At 43.2% G+C, this 12,519-nt stretch overlaps 1 protein-coding gene across 1 annotated transcript in view; it reads right to left on the bottom strand.

Moving 5' to 3' along the window:
- Positions 1-262: 262 nt before the first annotated feature.
- sh3rf1 (SH3 domain containing ring finger 1) overlaps positions 263-12,519 on the bottom strand; it is a 191,397-nt gene continuing 179,140 nt past the window's right edge. Inside the window, exons 11-12 of the mRNA XM_063049504.1 lie at positions 9,161-9,495; positions 263-2,459 (exon numbers count right to left, since the gene is read on the bottom strand). Of these exons, the coding sequence (XP_062905574.1) occupies positions 2,291-2,459; positions 9,161-9,495 (504 nt within the window). The 3' untranslated portion in view covers positions 263-2,290. The remainder of the gene's footprint in view (positions 2,460-9,160; positions 9,496-12,519) is intronic.

The raw sequence follows: 12,519 nt of genomic DNA, 5'->3' as shown, positions 1-12,519 counted from the left end.
CGTAAGCAAAGCACTTAACTGTATGTTTCAATTTACACGTGACAAATACAGCTGATCTTCTGAAGAATCAATTGAGCAAGTTATGAATATTATGGAACTGTAGTTACTTCTAGTTTTCCTGATTCAGCAGTCCCTTAAAATCAAAATATACGCTGCTCAAATAATAACAATCCAGGGCTCTAAATCGAAAGCAAGCAAAATGTGCACTAGAATAGATTAAACTGGACATGACATAATGGCTTGTTTGTGTATACTTGTAATAACATCAGACGCAGAGAGACACCATTATCAGAGGACAAACAGACTGAGTGAATGGAAAGTGCATCAACAGTAGATACTAAGTGGCTGTGCTTTATTTATGAGATAGACATGTCAAGACAAAGCCATTAGCTCATGTTTTTAGTTTTGAAAAATCCTACATTCTGGGTTTTGATGCATTAAAACCATAAGGCAAAGGAGCAGAATTCAGTCCATTGAGTCTGCTCTGCCATTCCAGATTATCTCTCAACCCCGTTCTTCTGCCTTCTCCCCGTAACCTTTGACGCCCTTACTAATCAAGAACCTATCAACCTCCGCTTTATGACTTGCCTTCCACATCTGTCTGTGGCAATGAATTCCACAGATTTATCACCCTCTGGCTAAAGAAATTCCTCCTCATCTCTATTCTAAGGAGACGCCCTTCTATTCTGAGTGCTCCCCTGTAATTTTGTTTTGGAAGAATATTATATCCAATGCCAGATTCGTCAAGACAGCACTTGAAATCTGCTGCAGGAAACACTGATGACCAGTCCTCCAGCACTGATGATTTCAGACATTTAAATAGTCTATTTAGATATGCAATGATTACTCCTTTAATTTCATTCAAATGCAGTTTTTTTCCTGTGCATGCACAAGGAATGATTGCCTCTAATGCCATAATTTCTCAGGATGCTGTGTGTCCACCCGTGGTGGAGGCTGTACAAAAGGCGCTTGACTCAAAATTGTCAACTCACTGGATAGAGTACTACCATGATACTAGATGTCTTACCGCTCTCCCGAGTGCCATGCTGCAGGTTTAAGATCCGTGAAGGAAATGGTGACAGGTGCAACTTGTATCTAAAACTAGATCGACTTGGAGGAGGGGGTTAGCCCCAAGATTACACAGATATCCTAATCAGAGAAAAAGGTCAACCAAACGGGGATTAATATTCCCAATTTTTGGCCTGAACCCTGGACAAGTTAAGAAACAGTAAATGTAGCCATTTTGAATATGAGCATCATGCACATTGTCAAGGGAAGGAATGAGGGTTACTGATTTGCTGTGTCTAAGTCCAATGTATGAGTTAAACCAGAATGCCCAACACTTCTGCAGTGTTTTGGCCAAGGTGGCACTCCATACCATCTACTTATCTTGTGCAAACCACTGTGGCTCTGGTCACACTGAACCATGCTTTGACAATGGCTGGGGATTTAAGAATTTTACAGAGTGGAGAAGATCCCCTCATTCACCTTAAGTTTTACACCATCATCTCTGTTTCCCACTTGTGATTTTCCTAACACCATGGAGCCACCCGTACAACGATTCACAATCTGCTACCACTTACACTACAGGCTGACATTAGCTCCCACCTACGTCACCGCTAAACATGAATCCACCGCACAACGTTGCACAAGCCCTCAGTGAGGCTCCTTCTAAACTTACTAAGCCAGCGATCAGCAATGGAGATAAAGGGTGTTTTGTGTAGAAGAGGTACTACGTCAAACTGAGTCACGAGGAGAAAATCCAGCTCCCCCTCTCGGACAATAACACTTATAAATTATCACAACTTTCAACACTTGACATTATAGAACTTTCACTTTACATAATGATCAAAGACTATATAAAAAATCTAATCCAATAAGTTACAAAGTTTTGTCCTTAATTACAGCTTCTTTGTAAACAGTTGATTTCATGATGGTTGCCAGAGTCTGTCTTGATTCATAGTGTCATAGAATGCTGCAGCACAAAACAGGCCCGTCCTCTTCTCTAGTCCGTGCCAAACTATTAATCTGCCTAGATTCACTAAAGAAACAGCAAGTAATGGTGAAAGGCACGGACTGAATCTCACGAACGGCCCTACAGTGAGTGGCTCCCTGACATGCACATCTTGTACGTCCAGGAACTCGAAAGTAAAATGTCCAAAGAGCTGATGCCTTCTGCTGTTATAAAGCACTACTGCTGCCACGGTGGGATACACTGCCGATTAGACTGCCGCGTGTGCTTCATGAACTGCTTGGGTGCAGGTGGCATGCGTGTGCTCTGTGGATCGCCTCAGATGCTCTCCACAAAGCTGCCGGGGAAGAGCCCCGTTTTGCCGTTCCGCTGCAGGGTGCCTTTGAACCAACCGTCCTCACGCTTCTTGTGTACAAACACAATGTCGCCGTCTTTTAGTTCCAGCTCAGCCTCACTCTGCGGAGGGTAGGATACAACAACTCTGTACCTGGTCGAAAAGAAGAGGATATTATTAGACAGGCCCCAGCCACTGGACTGAGCTCAAACCTGTTCTGCCAAGCACAGCACAGGAAGATGGTACAGGGATGCTTCTTTAGTTAGAGTAGCTAGGGAAGCATTGGGGGATGGAGGTAGTGTCACAGTAGTGTAGCGGTTAGTGCAATCACTTCACAGTACCAGTCAACAGTTTCCTCTGGGCACTCAAATTCCCTCCCACATTCCAGAAGGTATACAAGTCAGGGTTAGTAAGTTGTGGACATGTTATGTTGGTACCGGAAGCATGGTGAAGCTTGAGGGCTGCACCCAGCACATCCCCAACGTGTATTTCACCATCTGTTTCAATGTACATCTGACAAGTAAGGCTATTTTTTTCACCTTTACTTATTTTATTTTTTATCTAGTGCCACTCACTAGATTTTTATTTTTTTTTTTGCAGAAATGACATGCATGAAAGCCCCAGGAGATGAGCAGTTTTGAGATACTCAAGCCACACCGTCTGGCACCAACAATCATTGCATGGTCACAGTCATTTTCAGCACATTTTTCCCCACTCTGATGTTACACAGTTGACCATGTTTGCAGTGAGCTGCTGCTACACGGTCGACTGATTAAATATTTGTATTAATAAGCTGGTGTACCTACTAAAGTGGCCACTGAGTGTACATGATGCAGTCTTTTCTTTGTAACTAAACAGCATCAAAGTCTTTCCAATACAAAAGATACATTCAAAAATTACTAAAAGAACAACGGCTTATTCACATAATGGGCATAATCGAGTTCAAAATATTCTGTGGACATAAAGTCTGTATTCAAGAGGACAGGAAGGTTGGATGAACAGCAAAATAATCCAGTGATGTTATTGAAGGAATAAAAGATAACCCAGATATATTTTTTGTTCTTCAATTTGTGGTTTGAAGGTTATTAAGACTGTAAGACTTGGGAGCAGAATTACGCCATTTGGTCCATCAAGTCTGCTCTACCATTCCATCATGGCTGATTTATTATCCCTCTTAACCCCATTCTCCTCCCATCTTGAGGCTGAGGTCTGAGATAAATGTCCCACCTGAAGGATGGTAACTGTGCCAGTAATGTCCTCCTACAGTCCTGCTCTAGAGGGTCAGCCTGGATTATGACTTCATGTCCACAGACTTCTAAGCCAAAGCCAAGGATGCAGACAAGAACATGAGGTGCTTAGCTATGAGGTCAGGCCATTCAAAGTCACTTTCTGGTTCCACTATCCAAATGCGTCCTCAAACCACTCCAAAGTGGCCAGAGTTGAAATCCCTTCCTGGATTCCGCTGCCGAAGGAGTTTCTCTATTTACACACACCGTCAAATCTTTTTGACATATTAGCTACTTTTCCTCTCATGTCCACGGGAACAGAGGCCAAGTTTATAAAGTCTGGCTTGAGAATTTAAGCTCCACTATTATTCTAATAATTTCAAGTTTACCCACTCCAAAGTCAATATAGCTTAGAAGGCAAAACTTACAGTAATTGCTCTCTCTTCCCTCTTTCTCTCTTTTACTATTCCCCATTCTGGTTACCTTCTCAACCTTTCTCACCTGCCCATTATCTTCCCCTGGTTCCCCTCCTCCTTCCCTTTCTCCCATGGTCCACTTCCCTCTCCTATCAGATTCCTTCTTCGTCAGCCTTTTACTTCTTCCATGAATCACCTCCCAGATTCCCGCATCATCCTCCTCCCTCTCACCTGCCAGGTTATACTTCTTCCCTTCCCACCCTCATATTCTAGCTTCTGCCCCCTTTCTTTTTGGTCCCGATGAAGGGTTTCTGGCCAAAGCGTTGACAGCTTATTCCCCTCCAAAGATGCTGCCTGACATGCTGAATTTCTCAAGCTATTTGTGTGTTGCTCAGGATTTCCAGCATCTGCTAAATCTTAAACACAAGGATGTCTGCAGATGCTGGAAATCCAAAGCAACACACACAAAATGCTGGAGGAATTCAGCAGGTCAGGCAGAATCTGTGGAAATAAACAGTGGACGTTTCTGTCAAAACCTGGGATATGAAGGGGGAAGTTGCTTTAATAAAAAGGTTGGGGGAGGGGAAAGAGGTTAGTTGTTAGGTGAAGTCAGGTGGGTTAGGAAAATAAAAGGCTGGAGAGGAAGGAATCTGTTAGGAGAGTGGACCATTGGGAGAAAGGGAAGGAGGAGGGGACCCAGGGGGAGAAGATACACAGGTGATAAGAGGTAAGAGACCAGTGTGAGGAATAGAAGAAGAGGGGAGGGGTGAGGGAATTTTCTTTGCTACATCTCTTGTGCTGCCAAATGCTGCACTCCAGATGGAGTTTAGCACAGGCTTCATACAACAGAGGAACTATCACGTCCACTTCTGATTGCAGGTCCTGCTGACGTGAACCTCCATATCCCACTGAGCACCTGACTCATGTTCCTCTGTATTATCATGGAGATGAAGACATCCTGCTACTGTTCTGATTGGACTTCCACCAAATTAAAATGACTAAACACCAGTGATTCTGCAGATGCTGTAAATCTGGAACAAAACAGATAAAATGCTGGAGGAACTCAGCAGATCAGGCAGCGTCTATGATGGGGGAATTAACACTCAACTTTTCAGGCTGAGACTCCCCTCAGTCCTGATGAAAGATCTCAGCCTCCAGCATTTTGTGTGTGCTAGTTTTTTGGATTGGAAAATGTTTTTTTTTGCTGTTTCAACAGTCTGAAACAAGCAGAGGATGTATACTTAAACATAATGCCTACAGTACAAAAAGAGGTACTAGGAGACGTGCGTGTGTGTGTGTGTGTGTGTGTGCACGCGCGCGCAGAGGATTGGTTAGGATCCAAAATGCTTACTGTTAACTGGAAACCGCGGTGGAAGCAGTTTCTAAGCCACGAAGCATATTTATATAATTTTCTTTCTAAAGTAGAATTGTTACCTGTTTTACCAGCACTCAGGAATGGGGCTATGCACTTTGAAACATTCCCACAGGTGTGAAAGGGCCAAATGATTTCTCTTTAGAGACACACAAGGCTGCAGGCACTGGAATCTGGACCAACAAAATGTCAGAGGCACTCAGTAGGAGAAAGAAATTGTATGCATTTTGGATTGAAACCCTGAGCCAGGACGAAGTACGGAGAGTGGACAGAGTGGAGACACAAGCAGAATGCAGATATGTTAGAGTGTCGGGGGTCAGAAGTGAATGTCATTGTTATTACAAAAGAGAAGATACTTGGAAAGCTGAAAAGCATGAAGGTTGATTAGTCACCTGGACCCAATCGACTGCCCCCCAGAGTTCTGAAAGAGGTAGCTAAAGAGATTGTAGAGGCACTTCAAGAATCACTAGATTCTGGAATGGTACCTGTGGACTGGAAAATTGCAAATGTTAATCCACCCTTTAAGAAGAGAGGGATGCAGAAGACTGGAAATTATAAGCTGGTTAGTCTGACATCAGTAGTTAGAAAGATGTTGAGGTCGATAACTTAGGATGCGGTTTCAGGATACTTGGAGAAAAGATAATAAAAATACCTGAAGTCAGCATTGTTTTCTAGAGGGGAAATCTTGCCTGACAAATCTGTTGGAATTGTTCGAGGAAGTAACAGGTCAGATAAACAAAAGAGAGTCAATGGATGTTGCTTATTTGGATTTTCAGAAGGCATTTAATGAGGTGCCGCACATGGAGCTGCTTAAAAGATAAGAACCCCTGGCATTTCAGGAAAGATACAAACTTGGATAGAGTATTGGCTGACTGGCAGGAGGCAAAGAGTGGGAATAAAGGAGGCTTTTTCTGGTTGGCTGCCAATAACTAGTGGTATGCCACAGGAGTCGGTGTTGGGAGTCAGTCAGAGTCTTCTTTTTACGTTGTATGTCAATGATTCGGATGAAGGAATTGATGGCTTTATGGCCAAGTTTGTAGATGATACGAAGATAGATGGAGGGAAAGGTAGGGGTATGGTCGCACACTTTGGCTGAAGGAATAAAATCACATACTATTTTCTAACTGGGGAGAAAATTCAAAAATTAGAGGTGCTGAAAGACTTAAGACTCCTCATGCAGGATTCCCTAAATGTTAACTTGCAGGTAATAAATGCAAATGCAATGTTAGCATGCACTTCAAGAGGACCAGAATACAAAAGCAAGCATGTAATTCTGAAGCTTTATAAGGAATTAACTACACTTGGAAAATGGTGAGCAGTTTTGGGCCTCTATCTGAGAAAAAATGTGCTGGCATTGGAGGGGGTCCAGAGGAGTTTCAGAAGAATGATTCCAGGGATGAAAGGATTAACATATGAGGAGTGTTTGATAGCTCTGGGCCTGTACTCGCTGGAGTTTAGGAGAATGATAGGGATCTCATTACAACCTATCAAATATTGAAAGGCCTACATAGAGTGGATGTGAAGAGAATGTTTCCTATAGTGAGTGAGTTCAGGACCAGAGGGCACAGCCTCAGAATTGAGGGACGTACATTTAGAACAGAGATGAGGAAATATTTCTTTAGCTAGAGGCTGCTGAATCTGTGGAATTTGTTGCCACAGATGGCTATGCAAGCCAAGTCAGTGGGTATATTTAAGGTGAAAGTTGATAAGTTCTTGGTTAATCAGGGTGTCAAAGGTTACAAGAAGGCAGGTCAATGGAGTTGAGAGGGGTAATAAATGGGCCATGATGGAATAGTGGAGTAGACTCGCTGAGCCAGATGGCCTAATTCTGCTCCTATGTCTTATGCTTATGGATATGGAGTCACAGGAAATAATAGACACAAAAAGGGTTGGCGGAAATCTCTTCATATTGTTGCAGAAGGGAGTCTGTGGCCATTTTGGATCGAAACCCTGAGTAAGGACTAAGTGTGGAGAGAGGAGGTGGAGGCACGGGAGATGACAGGCAGGGTCCGGAGTGCATCACAGAATCACATTTGTTTTATAATCCTTTTCAGGCTCTCAGATCTTCTTTGTTGGTCTCTTAAATTTAAACAATCTCCCACAAAAGATAATTGGCAGGTCGCCTTTTTTGAACTACAATCCTAAACAGTTTCAATGCCTAAAACTATAAGGGATACAGACACAGTTGACACTTCTAAATGCTAGCTCAAAACCTATTTATTTCACCTTGCTTTTAGCTAACATCACTCTTTTATTTTTATATTTGTACTTTTTCCCATTGTAAAGAACTTTGAACTAAATCATTTGTAAATAACATTATAAAAAGGAGTTCCTGTAAATCTCTTTACTTCGTTGCATAAGTTCAACACCAGTTCAATAAGCCATGCCAGTAGACCATGGGAGTAAGGGAAGGAGGGGAACCAGAGGGAGGTGATAGGTAGGTGAGGAGAAGAGAAAGGGTGAGAGAATAACCAGAATGGGAATAGTAGTTCTGAAACCATATGGAATATTCAGCAGGATGAGTGGAATTCACGTGAAAAGTCATTGGACAGGAATGCAAACTGTTTCCCTCTCTGTTTGTGCTGACTGATTTACTGAGTATTACAGGTCATTTATGTCCTTGTTCCAAGCCAGCCAGTTCATGTTTGCAGCACATGGCTTGGTATGGAAACGCCGATGCACTTGAAAGGAAAAGCCTACAAAAAGTAGTGGATACAGCCCAGTCCGTCACGGGTAAAGTCTTCTCCCACTATTGAGCACTTCTACAAAGAGCACCGTCAGAGAAAAGCGGTATCCATCATCAGGGACCCTCACCATCCAGGCCATGCTCTCTTCTCACTGCTGCCACCAGTGCATCAGCCTTAGGTCCGACACCACCCAAGTTCAGGAAGTTATTACCTCTCAACAATCAGGCTCCTGAACCAGCATGGTTAACTTCACTCACTTCCAAGGACTCTACAATTCATGTTATCAAAATTTATATATTATCGTTTTGTTTTTTTTTCTTTTTCATATGCACAATTTGTTGTCTTTTGCATGCAGTTTTTCATTGATTCGTGTTTCTTTGCATTTACTGTGAATGCCCACAAGAAAATGACTTCAGGGTAGTATATGGTGACATACTGTACATATACTTTGATAATAAATTTTCTTTGAACTTTGGAGACATTCAAATACTACTTTAAGATTTGAGCCAGTGTCCCGCAGTCAGTGGAGGAGCAGGACACATGATCAAGCAGGCTTCAGAGCCAATGTATTCACACAGGCTGCCACTATTGCAGTAAAATATTTTGGGCAAAAATTTCAAAGTAGAGTTTTCAGTTTGCACAGAGCACATTTGGTAAATTTGTAACAGCAACACCGTTAATAATTTACAGTTCAAAATGGGTTTCTCCAAACTAATAAATGCAATCCAGCACAAGGACTTAACAGAAATGCCAGAGTCATTTTGTTAATAATTTATGAGCTCTGCAGAATTGTTCTGTTGCTTGAGGTTTACCAGAAAAGAGAGGAGTGCTGGTGATAGAGTGGGGGAAGGTGGAGAGAAACAGAGACAGAAAGAGATAGATAGAGAGAGAGAGACAGACAGCGACACAGAGAAAGAGAAAGGCACACAAGGGAGGGAGAGAGACAGAGATACAGGGGTGTGGTAGAAATGAGGGTGAAGAAAGTCGAGGGGGAGGAGAGGGTTAGAGGGCGAGAGTGGTAATGAAGAGGGTGAGGAGATATTCTTAGACAAGTATTTTATGCAAGACGAGTTGGTCAAATAGAGAATACACAATTTTTGTTTAGCTGTCAACTTCAGGAGATGATTGTAGGGAAACAAGGCTGAAACATTACCTTTCGCATGGTATGGATTTGGATTCCAACTGAACTGAACCCATGGATGAACAAGGTTGCCTTGGAGGAGGGGCGATGGGGACACCAGAGTCCAAGGAAGCAGTCTTCCGATGGAGTGTTTCAAACATGGCTCCTATAGTTTCTGTGTCTACAGGGCAGGACCCAGCTCTGTTGTGGTTTACGCCTGCAGAGACCTCAGGCCCCACAGCCCCCTGTAGCACTGTCTCTGAAGCAGCCTGTTCAGATTCTAATGTAGGTGAGGACGGAGGCGAAGGGCGAGACTTCCGCTTCGTAGATGCGCCAGATAGGAGTTTCAGAAAACTTTTCTTTTCCTTCTGTAAGGAAGCAAGAAAACCACCCAATAGCCTTCATCATCAAAGGTCAATTTCAATAGATGAATCTCATATTTGCCAGAGTACTAGAGTACTGGTTGTCAATTACTATGTCACAAGAACACTCCCAGAGAGTCTTCAATTCATGCAGAAAAGTGCATTACCTGACCTATCTTTTGACTGTTTCCAGCACAACCCCTAACCCACCCATTGAAGGCATGAAATGGCGAAGGAACGTTAGGCTGTATTCATCCAAGTCTTCAGGTGTCAGGCACTAGGGGTGGATACAAGGTGATTGGAGGAAAGTTCAAAGGGATGTCAGAATCAGAATCAGGTTTATTATCACCGGTATGTGACGTGAAATTTGTTAACTTAGCAGCAGCAGCTCAATGCAATACATAATCTAGCAGAGAGAGAAAAATAATAATAATAATAAGTAAAATAAAACATAAGAAATAAACAAGTAAATCAATTACGTATATTGCATAGATTATTAAAAAATGTGCAAAAACAGAAATACTGTATATTAAAAAAGTGAGGTAGTGTCCAAAGCTTCAAAGTCCATTTAGGAATAAGATGGCAGAGGGGAAGAAGCTGTTCCTGAATCACTGACTATGTGCCTTCAGGCTTCTGTATCTCCTACCTGATGGTAACAGTGAGAAAAGTGCATGCCCTGGGTGCTGGAGGTCTTTAATAACGGCGCTGCCCTTCTGAGACACCGCGCCCTAACGAAGTCCTGGGTACTTTGTAGGCTAGTGCCCAAGATGGAGCTTTTTTTTGGTCCTGTGCAGTAGCCCCTCCATACCAGACAGTGATGCAGCCTGTCAGAATGCTCTCCATGGTACAACTATAGAGGATTTTGAGTGTATTTGTTAACATGCTAAATCGCTTCAAACTCCTAATAAAGTACAGCCATTGTCTCTATACACAGAGTGTGTAAGTTCTTTATACACAGAGTGTTGGGTGCATGAAACACCTGCCAGGGATGGTGGTGGAGGCAGATAAATCAGGGACATTTAAGGTGGCACATGAATGATAGAAAAATGGAGGGTATGTAGGAGGGAAGATTTAGATTTATCTTAAGGTAGGCTAAAAGGTCAGCATAACATTGTGTGCCTAAGAGCCTGTGCTGTGTGGTTGCATTCAGTGCTCTAAAAATTTAGCTGGCACTTCTGGGTAATGTGTCGGCTGCTGAACATTTAGTGATGGCCAGATGAGCTTACTGTCACAAGTAAAATTCTACTAAACACTGAAGTCCATGATTGGTGAAGGCCTGAAACGCCAGTGGGGGTTCAATGTCAAAGGGATAAGGTCACTTCCAGAAGATTATTTTTGAAGTTACTGATATATACCAATACACCTATCAATTGAATCTCGATTGATAATTGAATCTTTGCTTTGCAAAGCCTCATCACATAATTTAGTTGCAATGATTAGTCAAGTACTACATCCCAGTGCAAACTACCCCTTCCAATCGTTTCCAGTCTCTTTGAATATGCCAGGATAGGATAACAGACCAGCCTCTGAAATACTCCCATGGGTCAGATTTTACCTCATACACACAAAATGCTGGAGGAACTCAAAAGGTCAGGCAGTATCTGAGTTGATGTTTTGGGCTGAGACCTTTCATCAGCCCAGAACTTCAACTCTTTATTCCTATCCACAGATGCTGTCTAACTTGCTAAGTTCTTTCACATTCTCTGTGTGTTACTCAGGATTTCCAGCATCTGCAGAATCCCTTGTGTTTAAGATTTACCCCATAGATTGGTCTGGTAGCTAATGCACATCCCTCGGCCAGAATCCTGGGCCAAGTGGCTTTATCTTGAGTTTCCATCCTTTTCCGATCTACTCTAACCATTTACACCACCTCTTTAAGAACATCTCTACTCCCTCACACGTTATTACCAACTTTTGGACAAAGCTTCATCTCCCCGCCCTCAATCCGTCGAAGACTTTCCACCTTTGCCCTTTCACCTGTTCCTCCACTGGCCATTGCAACATCTGGTTTCTATTTTAGGATTCGCATCTGCAGTGCCCTTGCTTCTCATCCTTCACTGGTGCTTTGGGAGATGTGCTGTGTTTTATCTTTTCAACTACATTGCTAACCAGAACTGCATGAGAGCATATCATAAACACAAGAGATACTGCAAATCCTAAGTAATACACAAAATATGCTGGAGGAACTCAACAGATCAGGCTGTATCTACGGAGGGAAATAAATACCCAATAAATAGACTGAAACCCACCATTAGGACTGGCGGGGGGGGGGATGCAGAATAGGGCTTCTGCCCTCTTCCTTTCAGTCCCGATGAATGGTTCATCTGTCTCCGGCACATCTGCTCTCAGGATAAGAGATGTCCTCTTTTTTCCAAAAAAACTGGGTATCCATTCCACCACCATCGTTACTGCTCTCACCCACATCTCCTACATATTCCTTAGATCTACCCTCACCTCATTCTCCCGCTGTCATAACAGTTATTTATCTACCACCCACGAGCCTCTATACCCGGCACATCTTCTGTATCTTTGCCATTTCTAACAGGATCCTACCACTAAGCACATCTTTCCCTTCCTCCCACTCTCCGCTTTCCGTAGGGTTTGCTCTGTACGTGACTGCCTTGCCCACTCGTGCCGATCTGCTGATCTCCCTCGTGGCACCTATCCCTGCAAGCAGGACAGGAGCTGCATATGCCCTTTCACCCCCTCCCTCATCTCCGTTCCTTCCAGTTGAGTCTGTCGGGGTCATCAACTGTATCTAGTGTTCCTGACACGGCCTGCTCTACATCAGTGAGATCCAAGATAGATTAAAGAACTGCACTGTTTAGTACCTTTGCTCCATCTGCTGCAAGAGGCACGATCTCCCAGTGGCTACCCATTCCCATTCTGACATGTTTTTCCATGGCCTCCTCTGCTGCCATGGTGAGACCATACTCAGGACAGAGGAACAACTCCTTATATTCCATCTGGGTAGCCTCCAACCTGATTGTATGAACAGTAATTTCTCCATTCCTCATTCTGGTTCCCCTC

This window comes from Mobula hypostoma, chromosome 5 (genome assembly GCF_963921235.1).
Source record: "Mobula hypostoma chromosome 5, sMobHyp1.1, whole genome shotgun sequence".
Taxonomy (NCBI): Eukaryota; Metazoa; Chordata; class Chondrichthyes; order Myliobatiformes; family Myliobatidae; genus Mobula; species Mobula hypostoma.
Note: the sequence above shows the minus strand (reverse complement) of the source record. Positions and strands in the feature narration are given on the sequence as shown.